Source organism: Planococcus citri, chromosome 1, assembly GCF_950023065.1.
Source record: "Planococcus citri chromosome 1, ihPlaCitr1.1, whole genome shotgun sequence".
Classification (NCBI taxonomy): domain Eukaryota; kingdom Metazoa; phylum Arthropoda; class Insecta; order Hemiptera; family Pseudococcidae; genus Planococcus; species Planococcus citri.
This window is the reverse complement of record NC_088677.1, coordinates 71917209-71940990: the sequence shown is the minus strand read 5'-3', so window position 1 is coordinate 71940990 and position 23782 is coordinate 71917209. Positions and strand designations below refer to the sequence as shown.

General features: G+C 32.3%; 3 protein-coding genes across 8 annotated transcripts in view; all 3 read left to right on the top strand.

Moving 5' to 3' along the window:
* nrm (neuromusculin) overlaps nt 1-10763 on the top strand; it is a 593812-nt gene extending 583049 nt beyond the window's left edge. For 4 of the 6 annotated variants that reach the window (XM_065370847.1, XM_065370867.1, XM_065370857.1 and 1 more), the window contains 4 exons: nt 2127-2257; nt 2386-2955; nt 3105-3485; nt 9055-9195. In XM_065370847.1, coding sequence (XP_065226919.1) covers nt 2127-2257; nt 2386-2955; nt 3105-3482 — 1079 coding nt within the window. In that variant the 3' untranslated portion in view covers nt 3483-3485; nt 9055-9195. Of the gene's footprint in view, nt 1-2126; nt 2258-2385; nt 2956-3104; nt 3486-9054 lie in introns of all 6 variants that reach the window. The other 2 variants (XM_065370884.1, XM_065370891.1) reach the window with 2 other exon arrangements.
* Nucleotides 10764-10847: 84 nt separating this feature from the next.
* On the top strand, nt 10848-16677 carry LOC135850141 (uncharacterized). Its single transcript, XM_065370902.1, has 6 exons — nt 10848-11336; nt 15046-15205; nt 15306-15555; nt 15678-15788; nt 16007-16112; nt 16289-16677. Exons 1-6 carry the CDS (start codon nt 11189-11191, stop codon nt 16453-16455), a joined length of 942 nt encoding a protein of 313 aa, XP_065226974.1. The 5' UTR covers nt 10848-11188; the 3' UTR covers nt 16456-16677.
* A 1252-nt stretch (nt 16678-17929) lies between these two features.
* LOC135850153 (alpha-tocopherol transfer protein-like) lies at nt 17930-20197 on the top strand. The gene is made up of 6 exons (XM_065370913.1): nt 17930-18125; nt 18316-18475; nt 18734-18977; nt 19348-19458; nt 19595-19700; nt 19897-20197. The coding sequence occupies exons 1-6, from the start codon at nt 17975-17977 to the stop codon at nt 20016-20018; spliced, it is 894 nt and encodes a 297-aa protein (XP_065226985.1). The 5' UTR covers nt 17930-17974; the 3' UTR covers nt 20019-20197.
* The last annotated feature ends 3585 nt before the right edge of the window (nt 20198-23782 follow it).

Genomic DNA, 23782 nt, shown 5'->3' with positions numbered 1-23782 from the left:
GGTCAAAATTGAAAGAATTTTAAATGAAAATTTGGAATTTGAAATCAGAATTAGGAACCTTTTTTTCAATGAAAATAAAAATTGAAAGCGTTTATAATCCAATGAGAATTCTAAAATTGAAAATGAGAAATTTTAAATTTAAAACCTTTCGTTGAAAATTACTTTTTTAAACAGAATTAATAATTCTGAATCAGAATTGAAAACTTTTAGTCAAAATTGAGAATTCTTGGATCAACTTTAAAAGATTTACTAATTGATTTTTGGTCAAAATTGGTCATTTTTTGGGAATTTGTGAGTCAAAGTTGAAAATATTCAGTTAAAATTGAAACTTTTTTTTAGAAAATTTGAAGATGTCAAATATTATGTAAAATTGAGAACTTTCAATCAAAAATGAGAATTCAACTCTTTTGAAGTGTTCAATTAAAATTAAAATATTTCTTTCAACATCGAAACTTTTTTGGTTAAAATCTAAAATTCTTAATCAAAATGGAAAATTTTTAACCAAAGTTGAAGATTTTAAAATCAAAATAGAGAAGTTTTAAACCAAAATTGTTGATTCTTGAATCAAAATCGAAAGTTCTAATCGCATGGTTAAAATCAGGAAGTTTTCAATCAGATTTGACAATTTTCGAACTGAAATTGAAAAATTTATGAATTAAAATTGAAAATATTATTCAACCAGAATTGAATAGATCTTTTTTTGAAAATTGAAAATTGAGTCACTTTGATCAATGTTGAGAATTTTTAATCAAAATTTGAAAATTTTACAACAGATTTGAGAAATTTGTATCAAAGTTGAAAATTCTTAATCAAAATTGAAAAATTTTGTTAAATATTTCTAAATAAAAATTATTTGAAATCAAAATTGTGGATTTTTATTAAAATTAAGAAATTTTGATGGAAATTAGATGAGTAGGTAATTTAATCAAAATTCATTCTCAATCAAAATCTAAAACTTTTAATTGAAGTTGTGATTCTAGATTCAAAACCGCAATTTTCGTGGTTGAAATTGAGATTTTTTCGGTGGAAATTGACAATTTTTGAACTAAAATTGAAGATTGAAATCAAAACTGTTAAGTCAGAATTTTTTTTTTGAAATTCAAAATTAAGAAATTTTGATTGATATTGAGAATTTTTAACAAGAATTGAACATTTTGAATTTGAGTTGGGAATTTTCATTCAAAATTATTATTTTAAAATTTACTTAATCAAATTCAAAAACTTGGTCCAAATATTAAGTTTTTGAGAAAAATTCAAAATTTGCAATCATCTGAGGAATTTTATCAAAGAGACAACTTTTTTATCAGCGTTGAGAATTTTTAATCAATGAGAATTTTCTATTGAAATTGATTAGTCCTTAATTTCATCAAAATTGGAACTTTTAAACTTTTAAAGAAAGATTCAAATATTGTAATAAAAACTGAAAACTTTTGATGAAAATTGATTTTTTTAATCAAGATCGGAAATAATCTGAGTTGAGAATTTTAAAATCAAAATTTTGAATTTTTGGTTGAAAGCTTTATAATATTAAAATTGAAGACTCTTGAACAGAATTTAATTTAGAAGTCTTAATCAGTTTTCATTCAGATTTTTTTTCTGACATTTTGCAGGAATTAATGCAAAAAAAAAATTTCGAATTGTTGTTCTTGGCCATTTTTCAGTTTTGCAATGATTTTAGGACCCTTTAGTGATGGTATTTTTGTGGAAAAGGGATGAAAATGTTGATTGGCCCAGTTACTTTTCGAATTATTTTTTCAATTTTAATTAGGTATACTCGTAGATTGATACCTTTAGCATTAAAAGGACATTTATCAGAATAAATAATCAAAAATGTATGTAGATTTATGAGGTTCAATAATTTTTGAAAAAATCGCATGAAAATTTACAAAAATTTGATTGAAAGATTATTTCCAAAATGATGATTACTTTATTGAATTTTTCTTCAAATTTTTCCCAAACAACAATTTTATTGTCCTTGAATCTGATTTCCATTTAGGCAGGTGAAACTGTTGCCATAAGTCGAGTTTGCACAGAAAAAAAGAGTCTCAAATCCAAATACGAGCCCATGTAACTTAAAAACTTTCCTTTTATATGTGACTTTTCTACATTGACGATGTTTTCCGCAGGCTCGAACGACTTAAGCAATAAGAACAAGAACAGTTTTCATTCAGCGAACGATGCTCTGCTGCAGCCAGAAAACGATAAAGCGTTCTATGAAAATTTACCATTTCACGGAATGCAGAATCCTCCAAACAAGGTAATACCGCAATCGATTCGCATCGATTGACTTTTTATGACTGTACCATCAGTAGCTATGTGTGTTGCTTGATTCGTTTGGCTTGATAGTTGGCTTTTGTTGTGTGTTCTGATTACTCGTACTAACAGCTTGAGCAAAAATCACAAAATCCGGTGCCTCAGATACCCCCGCCACCGCCAGTTCCTCCCCCAGAAACGGACACCACTCGTCCACCAAGTTCCCAAAGCCAGTACGATGGATCTTCCGGGTACGGTTCAACTCGTAGTCGAAATACAGGAGGAGGAGGAGGAAGTGCTCCTGGATCGGATTCCCAGCAGCAGGAGCAGGAGCCCAAAGATGGCGACGATCCGAGATTCAATTCACTGAGACCCAAACGTACGCGTCCAAACTGGCCTCAGTTTAGATCTTTGAGAACTCCTAAGAAAAATAAAATACCGATGTTACCCATCAAAGAATCGTCTCCGGTCGAGCCAAAAAGTGCCAATGGTGACGACAACGTCGGCGCCAGCGACGAACAAGTGCCAAAAACGCTTCCTAAGCCGGTCCCTGCGCCCAGGAAAGTGATCGGCTTCAGCTTCAATAAACCAAGTGCCAAGCACACGTATCAGAATGTTCCTATTCCCATAACGCCAAATACGGCGAATCAAAACCAAACTAGTACCCCGAATCCTACTCGTGGAGCTGATAATAAAGCCAAGGTTTGTTGTAGATCGCTGCACCGGTAGTTTGCTGTAAAAATATCGTGTGTTTTGCTATTTAAAAATATCATCTTTATGTGATAACGAATCAGCTGTAACTAACATTTGTTCTCTGTTTGTTTGTTTTGTTTTGTTTGGATAATTCGCAGGCATCGTCGCATCTAACTAATTCTAGTCCTATGGAGTATTTTAGATTAACGCCTACTAACAAAAATTGCAGACAGTACAACGGCAGCATAACGACTAATTTAAGTTTAAAGAAATCAATCAAAAATGCCACCGCGAATAACGTGCTTTCGCCAACGTTTCCGCGAGGTGGTCCGCCTACCGTACCCAGGCACCATAATTCCTCGTATCCGTCCACGCATCACCTAAACAATGGCCTAGTGTACGCCGACCTTACAGTCAGTAGGCATAAGAAGAAACACCATAGGCATCCGCCTATCTCGAACACTCAGACTTACCCCTATCATACGGAATACGCCGTTATTAAATTCCACGACGTAGGCAGAGAGATCGATGTGTGATATGTAAGTAAATCAAAATAATTACCTATTGTAGAAAGTTTTATATCAGAATGGACTGGGGGCTGATCGGATTATCCTTAAGAGTTGGCTTTTTTGTATGATCAAAGAACAACCTCACCACTGGAAGTCTCTAGTTGAAATCTTCTAACGTGTGGCTGTTCTCATGTGGTCCCAGTGGTCCTTGTTCCAGACACCCCCCCCTAGGGGGAACACTCTAGTTTTTCTCTGACCACTGATCGCAAAGCCTCATGCCTTTCAGCACTACTCAACAAGCCAGTTGTTGTAGTGCCTTCTGCTTCCAAGCAGTCAAGGTAAGAGACCCCTGCCATTTCTTGATAGGAGGACTTGGGGTTATTTGGTTGTGCTGTAGCTGCGCTTCTGACTGTTCTTAGTTGGCATTATGAATTTGAGGTGCACACACTCATAGAGAACACTTTTCCAATACTTGGAGTTAGGATGACAATGAAAAAAAAATAGGATTTTTAAATGCAGCACACCTGAAAAAAATTGAAAAATTGGCACTATTTTGGCAAAAGTCATGTCAGAAATGGTAGATAAGGTAATAAAAGGTGAATTGAGTCTCTGGAAAGCAGCTCACACATATGGTATACACTTTTACAGAGTTTCATTCAATTTCCCTTCAATTTTGATGATATAGATATACAATCATTTTTCTAATGTACTTACTAATTATGACACCTAAGGGTACAATAAATATTTTTCAAATGTATTTAATCATTTTACAATGAGAAAAGAAAAATAAAGTTCGCGTCTCAGTGTGTACCACACCAAGTACACAGTGAGACATTTCTGAAAATGTTTATTTTGGTCATGGAAAAAAATTTTGAAGTCAAATTTTAAAAAAAAAATACTCTTTAATGCAGAAAAAAAGCTCGTTCAAATGATTTTTACTTACTTACTGTAGTATCCGTCAATACCCCCCACCTATTCGATTGTTATCTCTACGTACGTAGCAACATATTTACCATTTATACTCGAGTATATTATTCTATCATTGTACATAATCATGAATAAACGTATGTGTTATACGAGCGTGTTCGAGTTCCTACACTTACGAAAAAAATTGGTGCATAATTGTCCATTCTGGCCAAAACAATTTTAAATGTCTCACTATGTACCACCCTCCCCTAGTTCTAATTTCTAATCCAAAGGCTTTGCTTCTCCATAGCCTCTGAGGCCCATGAGGGTGCAGCAGCTGGATTGCTTCAGTGTTGATGTGACTGTGTAGGTGTTACCGTTAAAGCATTAATGCCAGGTAATGTATGAAATAACTAGTTATTTCATACATTAACGAAAAAGTGTGAAATCAAATTTTCTTCTACACTTTACCTAGTTATTTCATACATACACTAGGTGTGTTTAGTTGAAGTGTGAATTCAATGAATGAACTGCGATAAAGTAAGAAATGAAGGTTAATTCAAAGCTACAGCATATATGAAGGGTCAATCCACTTCAATTCGACCAAGAAATGGTAAGGGTTGGTGATCATTTTTAAATTTTTCCAGTGGAAAGACTTTCCAAAGGGATGATCAATGGCGCAAATTGCAGCCCTCTAGCCCTTTTTTAAAAGCTGCTAGGGGGTGTCAAAGTTTTCAGTGAACTTGAAATATCATCAATTTCAACAGTAGATAACTCCATAACCGCGATACCTACCAAAATGGAACTTTTTCCCATAGTTAGGGCTTTGAAAGGCTTTTTTGGTGATATCATAAAAAATCAGTGCTGCCCTTTTTTTTTCGTATGAAAAATCAGCTCGAAAAGTTTCAAAACGTAGTTTTCATATCATTCCAACTCTCAAAAATGCTGAAAAAAATATATTATGGACAACTTTTCATGCTAAGCAACATACTAAAAAATTGGGATGGCATTATGTCGTAAAGTCGATTTTAAAAATTGAAAGTTTGCGAAAAATGTGATTTTTTTTATTAGAACATGAAAAAAAGTGTTGACTGGTGAAGTTGACCCATTTGACTCCCTATTTTTACATATCCGTTGAAAAAGTTGAAAAAACCCCTTCACTTGATGAAAAACTCACCACAAAAATATTTTCAACAGCTCATTTCATGATTTAACTGATCACACATAGCTATTTCATGGAATAACTAGATTATTCATACATTACCTAATAGGTAAACTGTGAACAATTTACTAGCATTAAATACTTTTTCGTTAATGTATGAAATAACTAGTTATTTCATACATTACCTGGAGTAAATACTTTAACGGTAACATAGGCACTTCTCCTGGGCATCCGCGTAATATTCTCGTACTTCATCAACGTATGGAATATTTAAGTCTGCGTGGATATAGTCATTGCGTGAGAATCTGCATGCATTTACGATCATTCTCAGTATTTCATTTTGCCTTCTCTGTATCATCTGGCAATTAGACCTCTTTGCACAGCCCCATAGCACCAGACCATGAGACCATATGTCCAGATAGGTCGAATAATCTGCTTTTAGACCAGGACTTTGCAGCTCACGTCCAACTCCGAGTGCCTTCCAATCAGCCAATAAAGTTGCCGCTCCTTTTTTTTCATGTGGTTGGACTTCATTTTCACATGGACCTTCCATGATAATCTGGAGTCCAAATGCATTCCCAGGTATTTAGCTGAGTCAGCTGGTGGCCTGTGGTATTAGCTCGCCGGCGAGATAAACCCTCATTGAGCTGTTAGCATGATGAAGAGTGAAGAGTACATGCCTCAACTTTTGGCGAATTCGCGTAAATAATTTCAAAATTGATCTATACTTAGTTCGATTTTATTTTGAAAAAATCCGAATTTTCTTGAAGAAAAAAAAAACAGAAAATACAGAGGAAGGGGGGAGAAAAATGCTGTAAATATATGTGAAGTATAATAATGTATTTTTTTGTCCTCCTTTTTCGTGGTCAAAATGATCAACATTTTAATTTTTCGACAGTAGTTCTTACCCTGGTGTAAAAAAATTTTTGGGGTAAAAATTGCACAGCATGCAGAAATACCCCGCTAGCCAAAACTTCAGGAACTGAAATTCATTTTTAAAAATTTTGGGAATTTTAAAAATCAAATTTGGCTCAAAATAGAGAAAAAATTGCAAAATTGTTCTGTTTGTGGGGCAATTTTAGAAACCTGCTCGAGTGTGTGTGTGTTTTTTTATATGAAGCATGTGTTTCCAAAACGCACTAAGTCCATTTTCAAAGATTCTGAGGTTGTAAGGCCATCTAGCATAAAGTTGTGGCCCAAAATGGCTGATTTTTTGATATGTTGTGCCCAAGGGTCTTGGCTACAACATATCAAAAAATTAGCCAATTTGGGCCATTTTACGTTTCCAAATTGTACTATTTTCTTATCAATATTTTTTTGGACTAAGTGCGTTTTGGAAACACATATATATTATTTAAAATTAACCTCTGGACCCGAATAAAGAAATTTCATCATTTTGGCAAATTCTGGAGCCTCCAGCATGATTTTTGATTTTGAAGATTTTTCGAATTTTTCCAGAAAGTGATGTTGCGACCTATCAAAATCAGTTAAAATTTTGGCAAAAATTCAAATATTACCTCGAAAATTGTTTTCGAACATTTTTGTAAAATTTCAAGCCCAAAATTGGGTCATGGTTTTTGAGATTTTTGAAAAAGTGTTATGTGACTTATCAAAGTAGGTTAAAATCTTGCCAGAAATTCGAATATTCCCTCGAAAAAACTTTTCCAACATTTTAAAAAAATTTTAAGCCCAAAATTGGGTTATGGTTTTTGAAATTTTTGAAAATGTGTAATGCGACCTATCAAAATAAGTTGAAATTTCGTCAGAAATTTGAAAACGTTCCCTCAACAATTTTTTTGAAGATTTTTGAAAAATTTTGAGCCCAAAATTGGGTTATGGTTTTTGAGATTTTTGAAAAAGTGTAATGCAACGTATCAAAAACGGTTCAAATTTCGAGAGAAAATCAAATATTTTTGTGAAATTGTTTTTTGAGAATTTTTGAAGAATTTTTAGCTTAAAACTGGAACATAATTTTTGAAATTTAATCAAATTTTGCCCAAAAAAAAAAGAAAAATTAACAAAATTGTTCTGTTTGTGGAGCAGTATTAAATACGTGCACAAGTGTGAGTGTTTTTTTAATATTTAAAATCAATCTATGTAGCCCGATTAGGAATTTCATCATTTTGGGAACTTCTGAAACCTCCAGCGTGTTTTTTTATTTTGAAGAATTTTTGAATTTTTCCAGAAAGTGATGTTGTGACCTATCAAAATGGATTACAATTTTGCCGGAAACTCGAAAATTCCTTCGAAAATGTTTTTCAAATATTTTTGAAATATTTTGAGCTCAAAATTAGGCCATGATTTTTGAAATTTTTAAAAAAGTGTAATGTGACCTATCAAAATAGGTTAAAATTTCGAGAGAAAATCAAATATTTTCACAAAATTGTTTTTTTTTAGAATTTTTGAAGAATTTTTAGTCCAACACTGGGGCATAATTTTTGAAATTTTGAAAAAATTCACTCCAACTTATCAAGATAGGTTAAAATTTCTCGAAAAAAATCAACTGTTTCCGCACGAAAATGTTTTTTGGGCATTCTTGAAGAATTTTAAGCCTAAATTAATTTGACAATTGGTTTTGAAATTTAAAAAAAATTGCTGCGACTTATTAAAATTTGTTATAACTTATCGAATAAATTTCAAACGCGCTTAAAAAAATTTTCATAGAAATTTTTGATGTTGTGCTGAAATTTAGAACCATTTTGATGGGTCGAATGACAATTTTTTCAGAAATTTCCGAAATCATTGTTCAATTTTGGGCTAAAAATTCTTCAAAATTTCACGAGAAACGTTTTTGTAAAAACATTTGAATTTTTCGTGAAATTTTAACCCATTTTGATTGGTCGCATATTATACTTTTTGGAAAATCCGAAAATCATGACATAAATTTGAACTCAAATTCTTCAAAAATGCTCAAAAAACGTTTTCGTGGAAATATTTGATTTTCTCAAGAAATTTCAACATATTTTGATGGGTTGCAGTACTTATTATTTTTCTAAAAATTTCAAAAATCCTGACCCAATTCATTTAGGCTTAAAATTCTTTAAAAAATTCTCGAAACCCATTTTTGTGGAAACATTTGATTGCTGGGTCTCCTTGAGACTGAATTCTACCATTAATACTGAATTCTAACGTAGTTTCTGTACGAAGGAGAAAATATATTGAGATGAGTTTTCATCTCTGAGGCTGCTTTCTTTCATCATTTTTTAATTTTTTGCCATAGGTGTTCTTTTCTTCATAGCATGATGATGCGGAAACTTTTGTTTTGGTAATTTTTCTCGAAAGTTCAACTCTAGAATTAGGTACCTACTGTAAGATAGCTTTGTTTCCATTTCAATGAAATCTATTCGGATTTCAACCAACTTTCATACATGTAATTTCAGCTATTTTCACATCATTCTGAAGCTGAATTGTTTTTACGTGTGTTTTTGATTTTTGTTTTTTTTTTTTAACCAAACGACATTTCTACTTTGCTCATGTACACATTATATTTTTAAAAAACACCTCATTAATGCTCTTGTTTATTTTCCACAGCCTTTCAGGCCAGAATTTTCGGACTTGAACTACGCGGACGTCGACTATCGCTCTTACGGTCCAATTAATTACAAAGCGGCTTCGATTTACGCGGCAGCTCAAAAACAGCGAAACGAATCGGAAACTGAGTCAGAAGATTATCTACTTTGAAATGTAATCCATCCAGGTCGGAGAAGATGAGCGGCTGTGTTTGCCTATATACTTACGATATATTGTGTATTTGTACCGATGTATGCGAATGTGTGCGAAAACTGAAAAGTTCATCGATAAATCGACTGTCTAGTGTTATACCTACCTATAATAACATAAATTTTGATAACTGTGTACAATTTATAAACGCGCACTTTATATACATTTTATTTGCGAAAAATCGTTTCATTTTGTTACCTTTTTAAATGTTATTTCATTACGTGTATGTCATAATAATGTTTTTTTTTTCTATTATTATTATCATTTTTATTATTGTATTATCATTTGTACGGTATAACTCAATATTTTTTGTGGTATTTGACGAATGTACACGTGTGGTTTTTTTTAAACGAAAAAAAAAAAACGGTCAAAATTAAGGAAAATTTTATTTAAAAAAAAAAAAAAAAAATGGGAGGTATCGATATTGTGAAAATTTTTTTATTAGTGTAGTATGAGACAATCACCGGTAAATTTTTTTCTTTTTTTAAAAAACTAGGTTCTATTGTTTTGTACTCGTACGTTAGTATTTATTTGTAATTTTTTCAAAGTATTGGAAAACCCCTGCGATTACATTTAAGCCAAATGATTTGCGTTAATTTTTACGAAAAACGAATTTTTTTCTAGTCAATTTGAAATTTGGCTCATGTGTAATTACAGCTACTTATACTGTATGTATATTTCGTTTCTATATTTTGTATACACGAGTGTGTTATAGTTCGAGTACCCCCTTCCCCTTCCTCTCCTCTTACCACTATTTCTTTTTCTATCTGTGTATAATGTCTATTTATTTAAATATGCCCCTACTAATTCCTCGAATACCTTTGTATTAACAATCAGCCATGCAATATTATTTTATTCATTTATTTTTTTTTTTTTAGAATTTTTCATCGTCCGTTGTGTACCAAAACAAAAAAGAAAAAAAAGAAAATCGAAATTTTTCTCATTTTATGAATTTTTTTCTAGTCTACATTCGTAGCTCAATACGTGAGAAAACACTTACATTTTTATATATCTTTTTTTCGTGATTCATTTATCCATATCTTTTACTTTCGTACAAGACTTAATTTTATAAATACTCGCGAAACTGCCTTGTTAGTTTTATATTGTGGTTTTTTTTTCTTTACGAGATCCCTGTAATTTTTTTTTCGTAATTTATTTCGAATCGAAATCAATATTGAAAGTATTATAGTCGAACGGTTTCTCAATACGAAGCTTTTAGATGCCATATGGATATGTTTAGGAAACACCTGAGCACGATGTGACATGGTGAACGGTGTTAAAATTCGAGAATTATACCTACCTACGATGTGTTTTTAATATAAAAATAATTGCAACGACTAATCCTATGTAATTTTTTTTTTCTTTTATGTACCTTGTATTACGTGTAACTACTTGTATGATTTACCTCTCTCTCTCTCTATCTACCACTGTGTGTATTTCTGTTTACATTGTGATGTTTTCTTGTATAATATTGTAAAGTTGATTGTATTAATAAATAATTGTTGAGATTTTTATTTAAATTTGGGGTATAGTTTTTGTTTGAACGTAAGAAAGAATTTAATAGGAAGGAATTTCAGTTTACATTGAACGTGACCGAGACCAGACGTAACGTAGGTTATCTCATACGTAGTAGTGATACAGATGACTTGTTTTACTCGCCAATATTTTGGGATACGCGAATGTAAAAGAGATGTTAATTAGCTGCGATGCGAATTGTTACCAAGGTCGGCCGGTTGGTGATACGATGATTTTTATTTTAGATATTAAAAACTCCGAATTTAAATCACCTATTGAAACAGTTACGTTTTATATTTGGGAAAATGAATCGATGTAAATTGTGAATTGAACACGTGAAAATGTTGTTTAGTTTTTCGTAGTTAGCCGGTTATAATAGTTTAGTGTTTCGTGAAAGTTTGGTGATCGTTTTTGGAAAATTTGAATCATCATGGCTTCGAATTATTTACAGCTTTGTACGGAAACTCAACTTTATGAATTTTTTGCCGAATTTAATGGTACCGAAGAGTCTGTGAAAAATGATGTTCGCCAGTTGAAGGAATGGATGAAGAAACAGTCGCATTTACCGAATATAGAAGGTAAGGGAAGTTGATTCGATGTGATAATTTTGAGTAAATATTTAGTCTCTACGTATATGTAGATTCATTTTTTTTTTTTAGAAAACGAGAAGAGGTTTAGAAAATTATCTGTCGAATTCTTTCTCAGAACTACTTGAATTTTTAGTTTCAATTTTTTTGTTTGCTTAGTTATTGAAAAAAAAAATTAAAAATATTTAATTTATTTGTTACAAAATAAGAGCACGATTAAAATGATGATTAAATTATTTTCACCCTCATCATAAAATTCGTGCTTTATTGAATGATGTGTTTTAATTTTCAACTGAACTAGGTATTCAAATGATATTTTTTTCTCCACTAAAAAATTCAAAATTCAGTCAGAAAACAGCTGAACGAAAACAAACACCTACATAATTTATTAAATTAAATACGAAAAGTATATAATATTTAATCGCCTCCAATTGCATTTCTAACTCAAAAAAAAATGTATTTTCATCGTAGATAGGATTTAAAATGACGATTTTCCAGATCAATTATTTATTCTACGTGAAAAATATCTTCACCAAGAGATCCGTAGTAGGTATCGAGAAACCTGCATATTGATCATTTTGAAGGATCAGTGTTATTGAAAAATCAACATTTCTCTTACTAAAACCATCTTACCATCGATGACTGATTTAGAATATTTATTGCTCCATGAATACACTCTACGTTGAAAATAGTTACACTATTGTATTCCCTACGTCATAATTCATAAAACACCCACTTGAACTCATTGTATGGTCAATTTGGACTTGAAAGTACCTAATGAAATTTAATTATTTTCAATTGGTTTGAAAAAAATTATCCAGAATCCAGATTGAGAACAGTTTGCAGCGCGATCTATCATGCGAAATATGAAACTACCGTTAAACAGAGAACGAATCGTGGGAAAAATATTGGATCAGTGCTTCAGGCGGTGAAAGCAGAAAGTTCTTTTGTGCCCCCCAGAAAAGTGGAATAAAATGACCATTTTCAGTGCACGAATGACGAGTACAAAAGAAGTTCCTCGTTTTGCCGTCGAAAGCGCTGTTTCATAATTTTCAAATTTTGTGCTCTCTGTTGGCGAGATGTTTCACGTCGCGTATTATAGATGGCGCTGGAGCTGTTTTAATTTTTTCTTGTTCAGTTGTTGAATAAGAAAACTCTAATACAGTGTACGATGGGTCGATTATTACTAATTGAGCATCGCTGATTACGAATACGAGTATACCAATTATTTTAAGCCATATTGCATTTTCATCCTTGAAAGTTCAATTTTTCCAATAAGAAATATCTTTATCCGAGAAACTTTGCACATTGGGGTAAAATTAACACCTGAAATTGATTCTCTGTGTCAGGAACCTTCTCGACGATAATTTGTTTGGCTCCAAAAAGCTTCCTTAAAGCTTGTAAAAAATTTCAAAGTTGAAGAATTAGGATTTGGTGGGTCGTTTGGATTTAAGGTTGCATTTATTGCAATTATTGCATTTTTAGCATTGAAACTTCATCTTAAAAACATCGATACGTATTTGAAAAACTTTGAATTTTTGGATCAAAGATCAAACAAATTGAATTTCTGAAGGTTTTTTGATGAGTTTGATTTTGATGACATGCTGAGTAATTCTAATTAATTATCAATTATCAGCTAATAAAACTTCTTCTTCTGTTGAAAGGGACATTGCAGTAATTACGTGGTAATTACAAAAGAGCCGAAACACGCCCCAAATTTTTGAATTTTTGCAATTTCGTGAGGTTTTTGATTGGTTTAATCAGCAGCTAATTAGTCTGAAAAGAGGAGTTGCGATAAGGCCATTTTTTGGCACCAGCTAGTTATTGACTCAACCACTTTTAAAAAGTTGTAATAAATGTCCCAAATACGAATCCATGGCTGATTAACCCAAAATGACAATTTTTTGGGCTCCAGGGGTTCCCAAAGTTGCGAATAAAAAAATAATTTTAGGAACCACTGAGTATTATTTTCAAAAACTTTTTTAGCGTAAAATATCGGTTTGAACCCGATAAACGTTATGCGAGGAGATTTTTCTATTTTCGACCCTTGGGGGCTGAAATGAGGTGTTTCAATTTTTTGAAAATTTTGGAAGTCCGCCATTTTGGACCTACCCATTGGAACCCCGCTAAAAAGCTTTTTACAGTTTATTAGTATCTGAAAGACCTCCATCCTGCCAACTTTTGAGCTCAGTAAAAATGTTCGCTGGTACTCAAAAATCCAATTTTCCAATTTTTCGTAATTTCGAAATTTTTGGGAACCCCTGGAAAACTATAAACCTGCGATTTGCGCCAAACGTAACGTTTTGAGGTATATATTCTATAATCTGGATGAAAAAGTTAAATTAAGCTCCCTGATATTCGTAATTTTGGAACTTTTTTTAAAAGAGCCCCCACTTTAGGCACCCCTAAAAAAGGCGTTTATGCATATTTTTTCAAATGAATGATTGAAGAATTTACGTTTGAAACACACTAGCAAGTGCTCGATAATTTTTCATTTGATTTTTCCTGTAACTTTCAAAATAATTGAGCTATTTTAGGTCAAATTATGGCATTTTTACTTTGTTGAAATCATGAAAACGTTTTTGAAAGTTACTGGAAAAATCATATGAAAAATTATCGAGCACTTGCTAGTGTGTTTCAAATGTAAATTCTTCAATTTATTTGAAAAAATATGCACAAACGTCTTTTTTAGGGGTGCTTAAAATGGGGGGGCTCTAAAAAAAGGGTTCAAAATTACGAATGTACAGGGAGCTTAATTCAACTTTTTCATCTAAGTAATCGAATATACATCAAAACGTTACGTTTGGCGCAAATCGCAGGTTTCTAGGTTTCCAGGGGTTCCCAAAATATCGAAATTACGAAAAATTGGAAAATTGGATTTTTGAGTACCAGTGAAAATTTTTATTGAGCTCAAAATTTGGTAGGATGGAGGTCTTTCAGATGCTAATAAACTGTAAAAATCTTTTTAGCGGGGTTCGAAGGGGTAGGTCCAAAATGGTGGTCCCAAAATTTTCAAAAAATTGAAACCCCCCAATTTTTGCCCCCGAGGGTCGAAAGTAAGAAAATCACCTCGTATAACGTTTATTTGGCTCAAACAGATATTTTATGCTAAAAAAGTTTTTGAAAATAATACTCAGTGGTTCCTAAAATTATTTTTTTATTCGCAACTTTGGGAACCCCTGGAGCCCAAAAAATGGTCATTTTGGGTTGATCAACCACGGATTCGTATTTGGGACATTTATTACAAAATTTTAAAAGTGGTTTTGAGTCGATAACTAGCTCGTGTCAAAAAATGGCCTTATCGCAACTCCTCCTTTGTCATGTTTTGACATTTTTGATTTTAATACATAGATTCTAATTTAGTGGTAATTTTGAAAAAATGAAAAACGACATTTTTGGTCTGTTTTTGATAAACTGGTCTGACACTGAGACAATATTTTAAAGCACCATCTGACGATTTAGGGTATAAAAATTCCGCAACTGTAGTCGCAGGATTGCATTTCAAGTTGCATATGGTGAGTTTTGCAGGAATTTTGTTTAAAAATGAGGTAAAATCTCTTCTTTGATACCGGTTTTGAATCGTCAATGTGTTTTCTGAAACCGAGAGGTGAGATTCGATCTTTTTTTGAAAACATTTTAGTATTAGTAAATCGCTCATATTTTACTCTTTAATTTCAAACATGTTTTCTTATCCACACAGATGATGACTGGTTAACCAACTTTTTATTGAGATGCAAAAACAGTATAGAAAAGACGAAAAAAATTATCGACGGATATTACACCACTAGAACCTCGATGCCTGAAGTTTTTCAAGACAGAGATTCGTGTATCGAAAAATACCCACAGTTCTCTCAATATTTGTGAGTATAGGTACCTAAATTAATAACGAAATCATATCGAGACCGAGGAGTCGTAACGTAACGTAATATAAAATATAATCTAATTTTGTATTAATTTCAGCTGTTTTATACCACTCCCGAAGCTGACTCCGGAGGGATATCGTATTTTCATATTTCGCATTTCGGACGCCATAAAGACTGGTCAACCTAGTAATGAAGATTTCATTAGACAAACGCAATTATTATTCGATTACAGTATGAAAGTGGATAAAATCCGAGGAGCGATTTTTATTTACGATTTTCAAAACATCACGTTGCATTTGATCACCACGATGTTCCCAATAGTGAAAAAATTCATTACTTTAACCGTGGTAAGTACTATAAGTACCTCCTTAAGTAGGTACTAGGTATTGATGTGTACAATGTATGTACATCATGTTCATAAATCAATCAGATTGGGTTTGGTATCTGCATGGTTGAATTTATTTTACAGAAAAGTAGTCCATTACGTTATCATCAGATTTACCTTTTAAACATGATATCAGCATTAGAACCGATCATAAGGTTCGGTAAAACATTGGTGAAAAAAGAAATCTCAGATAGAGTAAGTTCAAAATTTAGTTATTTTTATTTCAGAAAACTGCAACCTACGAGGAAAAAAAGCTACATATTTAGAGTAGAGAAAAAGATTTTGATTGAAGTATAAAAATTAAAATATAAGAATATGTAATGATAATGATTATTGGTGTGTTATTGCACTATTGAGCAATGATTTTGCTAAAAATTCAATTTTAATTAATTCAGTCATCGATTCACTTTCAGATGGTAGTATGGAAAGGGAATCCTGAAAACTTGATCGATGTTCTTCCTAAACAATCATTACCAGCAATATACGGAGGCATTGAGAAGCCAATAGAGGAATTAGCAGGTAATTTAATTATAATGAATTACTCACTCACTAATACCTTATCATACTTTGAAATTGAGAAGTGGATTTTGAAAGGTGTAAACTTGGAAATTATTGTTAGAAAAAAATAATAGTACTTACGTAAAAAGTTTTTTTTATAAATAATTGCAGGTAACATTTAATTTTTTTTGTTTCAGATCTCTTTCATAACGATTTGAAAAGTAAGCGAGATTGGTTCGTATTAAATGAAAATAATAAAGCCGGTACCAGCAAGAAATCGGCAGAAACGAGTAGTTCCTTTGGAAATGGATCTGCAACTGATTATGGAATGGAGGGTTCATTTCGTAAAATTTGTTTAGATTAATTTTTTTGTTGGCCTAATCATGCCCCGTTCAAGCATGGAAAAACGGAGAATTAATGCAAGATCCTGACATGGATTGAGATTAAATATTAACTGTATATTATGTTTTCAATTTTGTACGAAATAGGTAACAGAAACTATTAGATTTATGTGCATTTTTCTAGTGTTTGTCACTAATTTAATTAATCAACTATTGTAATTACTAATAAACCAAGACGAGTGGTTGATGATTTTATTATTAATGTCGTAAAGCTGCTTTCCAACTATAGCTTGTAGGTCTCTTTTCAGCGTTGAAAATGTTTTGAATAGGTAATATTATTTTGGATTTAAAATTATGATTTCTCCAAAAAATATTCAATATGAGGCAAAAATAAGTTTTTCGTTTAATTTTTAGTTTCAAGAAATCATTGCTTACACTTTTTGTTCCAATAAAGCACTTAAAAAAAAAAAAAAAAAAAAAAAAACTTTAAAAATTTAGTAAGTACCTGAACTTTGAGGGAAAATTGCACAAATGAGCCCGCCGATTCAGAAACCCCTAATTACGACCTTTAATATTCGACTCATTTGGCTCAAAAAAACAATAAAACATAATTGATTTACGTAGTAATGAAAAATATTCGAATTCGATTTCGAATAGTATCTACAAAATGCATACCACCAACGCCATCTTTCAAAATCGAAATGGAACTAAACAATGAAACGTGTAACTAAAGAACAAAATGTTATACTCGATCGAAAATAAAATCAAAAATAATTATGATAATTATATCGAAAACTGAAAAATAAAATCAAGAAAATGAAAGTGAAATCTAAAATTGAGAATGAAACAGAAAAAATATAATTTAAAACCGGTTATGAAATTGGAGATAATTTCATCAATTAAGGAGCTGAAGGTTCATTTCGTAAAATCTGTTTGGATTGCGCTAATTTTGATTTTATATGTTGCTATATTGTGCTATAATCAGATTTTACCTATTTATAAAAATATCCTGTGAAAAAAAAAGAAAAAAACGATTTTTTCGGCTCATTTGACTATTTTCATCTACTAGAATTGAAAGAGGGGCAGGTTGTTGAATAAAAAAATTTTGCTTTCAGAAAATTCTCTTGGCTTGAATTTTTTTTCTAATTTAAATCCCCACTAACCTAAAAATTAAAGTCGAGTATGAGTAATTTTCCGAACCTACGCGATGAACAAAGAACGATTCCGTCACTAATCGAGCGAGTGTTGTTGTTGTTTTTTTTTTTTTGTTTTTTTGGGTTGATGTTCAATTAAGACCCTGCTAAATAATAACCAACTATCCTACAAGAAGTTCAATTCCTAATAATACCTAAAAGCTTTAAAAATGAGAGAAAAAAATTAATTTGTACATTTGCATTTTAACGCAGCTTCGTTGTTCTTTAGTAGATAAATACCTACCCATAAATTCAGTCTTGAATATTGTAATTTTATTCATGACTTCATAAGTAAACTGAAAAATTAATTTCATACCCACGAATTTTTTGTTTTTACCATTACCTCAACATGTGTTCACCGTGCTTCGAAGTAAGTTCGAAAAATCAACTTTATGAATTTTTTTCAGAATTCAATGCATCAACAGAAGAATCTGTTAAAAATGATGTACAATATCTAAAAGAATGGATAAGAAAAGAAGCACATTTGCCAAATGTAGAAGGTAAGAGAAATGCTATTACCAAAATAATATAACCCTGAGAACATACTTTGTACATATTTTTTTAGCGAGTAAGCGATTTAATTAGGCATGTAAGTACCTATATTTAGATGCAACGATGCCTGTAGATACCAACGTTTCATTAACACCCTCTATTTATTTGAAATCTCATCATTTTTATGAATTTATTCAGATGATGAATGGTTAACCAACTTTTTGCTAAGATGTAAGAATAGTTTAGAAAAGGCAAAAACAAGGATCGACGAATATTACTCAGTGAGGACCGTGATGCCGGAATTCTTTCAAGGACGAGACCAGTGCTTCGATAAAATGGAACATTTATTGCAACAATGGTAGGTACCTAACTCAAATAATATAAATTCATTAGTCCTCAAAATTGATCTGGGAGGCTAAAATTTGATAAGTGTGCTCGTTTGGAGGATGTCCTGAATTTTTTGTTTTTCAGATTTTGATTTTTTTTAAATGGCTTTCGATTATGTGTCGTCGCTAGAACCCCTCCCCCTTCAAAAAAAAACCTCCCTTGAGGCCTGATCTTACTTTTACAATCTACCTATTGATATTATACGTATCCACACTTCTTTTTCTGTTAGTGTTTTCGTGCCTTCTTTGAAATTAACCCCAGATGGATATCGTGTCATGATGTACCATATTTTTGACAATAACACTACTTTCGATTTTCATGATTTGATGAAACTTGCACTAATGATATTCGACTTCGGTTTAAAAATGGATAGAATTCGAGGGATGATTCATATCTTAGACGCTCAAAACGTAACAATGAGTATCATCGTGTACATGGTCTCAATCGTGAGAAAATCAGCTGTTTTGTCGCAGGTAGGCATGTAATATATGTATTTGTTATTCTATTCATAAACGTGAATCTCCTTCAAGTAAATATAGGTTCGATTATCTCAATTTTTAAAAAAATCTGTCCACATTAATTTTAAAAAATGAAAAATCCTATCTGGGAATTTTTCTGTTTGTAAAGATACGAAAAAGATGGCAGCAAAGAAGAAAATTCACTGGGTAGACCGACCTAGTATACCTATAGCTTTTTTCAGGGGTTCATAATTCATAGAAACTTTTTTCCTTTTCTCATTCGCTGAAATTCTTTCATTGGGTATTTTGAAACAAACTGATGATCTTTACAGAAATATAAAATTATTTCATATTTACCTGCATATACCTAATTCTTATTTTGCAGAAAACCATCCCAATTCGTCATCACAAAATTTACCTCGTCAACTCGATTCCAGCCATGAATCCGGGTATTCGACTCTACAAACGTTTTTTAAAAAAGAAGATGGGCGATATGGTGAGTTCAATTTCAACACAAGGGCGGGCGTATTTTTCAAATGAATAAAATCTTACAAAAAAAAACTTGTTCCGTGACATTGGAAAAAAAAAGATATTTAAGGGCTTTAATTTGTACCTTGTGTGCTTTATGTCAGATTGAAATGTGGAAAGATGATCCTAAAAATTTGATTTCTGTGATACCGAAAGAAGTACTACCATCAATTTACGGTGGAAATCAAGGATCACTGGAAGACATGAGAGGTAAATTTTGTTTCTTTTGGACATTCGGTTTTATTTGAACAGTAAATACTTACCTACTCATACTCTAATACATTAACAAACCTAGGTACTTACCTAGTATAATTCTCAACTTTAAATTGTCGCCGTATTTCTTGACGAGAAAATGTCCATAATTTCCTCTAAAGTAGGTACCTAATTTTATCTTGTTTTATTTCAGATATTTGGTACGGTGAAATGGAAAAAAATCGTGATTGGTTCATTTCTGATGAGGCCAATAAAGCTGATTTCAGCAAAAAACCAGTTGATACCTCACATAAGAATAAATGTATCATCTGCTAATTTTGGAGTTGACGTTACATTTCGTATAAATCTGTCTAGATTACTTAATTGCAATTTTCTATTACTTGCATGCCATAACTCGTTAATTAATTCAAAATATTGACAGGTTCGTGTAGGTAGCTACCTACCTGCATATTTTTAAAGACAATTGTAAACAAATAAATAAATGATGTACCTCATCCGTACTTGAATTTTTTTAAAGTTGATGACCATTGGAAAGAAGTTACAAAAAATAGATGCAAATATTTAATTTCAATTAGAGAGTCATCCACTATACAAATATTCAATCAAGAAACAAACTATAATTGGAAGTCTAGGTACCTAAACATTTCATTATTTCACCCTCTAAAAATAAATCATAAAAATCGATGGATGAAAATGTTTCCTAAAAACTGAGATTTTAAAATAAAGAATTCTGATTTAGGTAATAAGGAAACCTTTCTCTTCATGAAAAAAAAAAAAAATTAAAGAAATTTCAAATTTTATGAGCTGGTCTAAAAATTCTGGAAACAGAGAATAAGGTACTGGCGAATTGATACGATCGATCTAATTCAATTACAACTCTGATCTAATTAGATCTCATAAAATGTGACTGGATCTGGAGAGTGTTCGAATATTATCTGTTCTGATAAATCAGATCTGAACAAATCGGATCCGATCAAACCAAATGGATCGATGGAATATCCAGGTCTGATCAAATTTAATCAGATCCAATCATAGAGTGGGTTTGCCAAAGATTAAAATCAATGATGCAAAGGAATATTTTGAAGAACTCTGGAGTGATGAAAATGCACAAGATACAAAGATAGAAGATGGAATTGGAGAAACAGAAGACAGAATTTCAATTAAAGAGCTTCAAGAAGCTTTGAGAACAGCAAAAAATGCAAAAGCTCCAGGAGAAGATGGCATACCAACAGAATTGTACAAATATGCAAGTGGCGAATTTAAAAGAAGACTTCTGGAATTCCTAAATAGGATGTACCAAGAAGAAAGGGTACCTGAAGATTTCAAAACAGCAATTGTAATACCACTGTTCAAGAAAGGCGATATGTCAAACCTGAAAAACTACCGAGGAATAAGTCTACTAAACACCTGCTACAAGATATATGCAAAAATACTGGCAAAACGACTGGCAGAGCATGCAGAAGTAAAGCTGTCAGAAAGTCAAAACGGATTTAGAAAAGGAAGATCATGCACTGATGCAAGTTACTCTCTAAATTTGAAACAGTCAATTTCACTGCTTAGCAGTCACGACATTTTGCCTTTTTAAAGCAGTAGTTTTTTTTTACTGCAAAACAGTGAAAAATTACTGAATTGGTCAGTCAAAATGATTTTTTACTGACCAATTCAGTAATTTTTCACTGTTTTGCAGTAAAAAAAACTACTGCTTTAAAAAGGCAAAATGTCGTGACTGCTAAGCAGTGAAATTGACTGTTTCAAATTTAGAGAGTATACAGTAAAACTACTGATGGAAAAACGGATCGAATACAACCTAGAAACACACATGTGCTTTATAGACCTGGAAAAAGCATATGATAGGGTTAATAGAAAAAAACTGTTTGAAGTCCTAAAAGATGAAGAGATAACATATAAAATGCGAAAGGTGATAAACAGCATATATAAGAACACTAGAATAAGAGTACGAATTGGAAATAAGCTCTCAGAACAAGCAGAAATAAACAGAGGAGTTCGCCAGGGATGCCCACTGTCTTGTGTTTTATTCAACATGTACATGGATCACATGGTAAAAGAATGGCAGAAAATGAAGCCAAAAGGAATCAAGACAGACAGAAGGCAAGAAATATCAACAGTATTATTCGCAGATGATCAAGCAGTACTAGCCGAAACAGAAGATGACCTACAGAGATCAATGTATAATTTAACAAAGACATCAGAAAAGTATGATATGAGAATATCTTCAGAGAAAACAAAAACAATGGCCTTCAAAGGAAAGGAGCCAGTAAGAAGCAAGATTGTAATAAATGGAAAAATCATTGAACAGGTCAACAATTTCAAATACCTGGGAAACACGATATCATACCAGGGAGAAGTAGATGTTGGTGGAAAGATTGCAAAGTTCCTGAGAGTCACAGGACTGATAAATAGGACCCTGAGAAGCAGTAAGGTGCGAAAAGAAACAAGATTGAAGGTGTACAATACCCTAGCAATACCAATGATGACGTATGGAAGCGAGGTATGGGCACTGAAGAAATCTGATAAAAGAAGAATAACGGCAGCAGAGATGAAGTTCATGAGGAGAACGGCACGCGGCAGGGGTGACTCTCAGAGACAGAGTCCCATCCGAGAAAATAACAGCAGATCTCGGAGTGAAGCCAGTCATGAAGAAGATAAAACAGTATAGGAAAGATTGGAGAAATCATGTCAAAAGGATGGAGGAAACAAGATCACCAAAACAGGTCCTCCAATATACACCAACGGGGAAGAGAAGCAGAGGGAGACCAAGGAGGAAACTCACGGATACCTCAGGCTCATCCTCAACAGGTTCCACACCGCAGCAGACAGGCCAATAGGCCTACCGCTTATAAGGAAACGACGACGACGACCAATCATTTTCTGCAAGTATAAATAAAATTTCTACTCGAATGCAGCTAAAAAAATAATTATGGAAATGAAAAAATACCTAATACTCCGATTACTCGTAGAAGTTTCTTGAAGCTTTGCAGCTTTTTTTTTTTTTTAATTGGCGAAAACTGAATGTTCAAAAATAACCAAAAATAAAAACTCTTGAGTATTTTTTTGTGGAAAATAGAGAGATAAGTATTTACTACCTAATTACAAAAAAACAGCTGCCGCTGGTAATTTTTTAAATTTCTCTCTGCCCGACTCTACAAAATTCTTGTTTGTAAAATTTGTATTTCTCCCAGCATAATTTAATAAGTTATTCTGACGTAGGTATAGTGACTTAGGTATTCATCGGTGCGATATTTTAACATACCAAGTACCTCAATTCACGTTTTAATTAACCACAAAATCACTCATTAGTACAAAGAATCGCTTGAACTCGGCTATACCTACATCATTAATCCTAGAGTCGATGAAATATGAAAATTTCATTCAAATTCACTTGGAATTTCCTTGGAAAATTATTCGATTGTCATTAAAAAATTAGTTCATCGAGCGTATAAAAAAACAAACGAATAAATAAATAAACAAATTTAGCAAAAGACAAATTGATCACATAACATAATTTCCATGCTGATCGTTCTGCACCCTTCTATATGTAGGTAAGTATTAGAGATTCTGCAGGAAAACTCGAAAATCACTCGAAGGCTTCAAAATATCCGGAAATGATCAGGTGAGAGTGAGGAATGACCATTTGCGCCTTGCGGAAATTTCAAACACTCCCCTTGATTTTTCATATTTGAAGGGGAACGAAATTTTTTGGACAAGCTTTAGAGGTACCCTATAGAGTATATCTACTTAGTTCTTGTAAAAAAAAAAAAAAAAAAAAATGAGCGAAATTGCAAACTGAGTAGGTAACCGAAAAGTTCTCAAGTGAGAATATTTCCTTGTTTATTCTTCAGCTCACTCGCAGTGTGTTCTACTGTATGAGAGCAGTGTTTTGGTGAAATAAGTACATGATGTACCTAATTAATTTTGATTTGAACTGTTTAAATGTTGCATTATTCAAGCTGCCAATTAGGTATGTACATTTTAGACTTTTTCTCATTTCTTGTCAGCATTAAATTGGTCATTAAGGGCAAGAAATATAGACATGTGTTGTACTGTAATTTGAATTTATT

Bases quoted from the DNA above. Each gene is read 5' to 3' on its own strand.
- LOC135850141 (XM_065370902.1), top strand. From the start codon at position 11,189: ATGGCTTCGAATTATTTACAGCTTTGTACGGAAACTCAACTTTATGAA. The intron at 15,556-15,677 runs GTAAGTACTATA...TTTATTTTACAG, and splicing joins AATTCATTACTTTAACCGTG to AAAAGTAGTCCATTACGTTA. The intron at 15,789-16,006 runs GTAAGTTCAAAA...ATTCACTTTCAG, and splicing joins AAAAAGAAATCTCAGATAGA to ATGGTAGTATGGAAAGGGAA.
- LOC135850153 (XM_065370913.1), top strand. From the start codon at position 17,975: ATGTGTTCACCGTGCTTCGAAGTAAGTTCGAAAAATCAACTTTATGAA. The intron at 18,476-18,733 runs GTAGGTACCTAA...TTTTTCTGTTAG, and splicing joins GAACATTTATTGCAACAATG to TGTTTTCGTGCCTTCTTTGA. The intron at 18,978-19,347 runs GTAGGCATGTAA...CTTATTTTGCAG, and splicing joins AATCAGCTGTTTTGTCGCAG to AAAACCATCCCAATTCGTCA.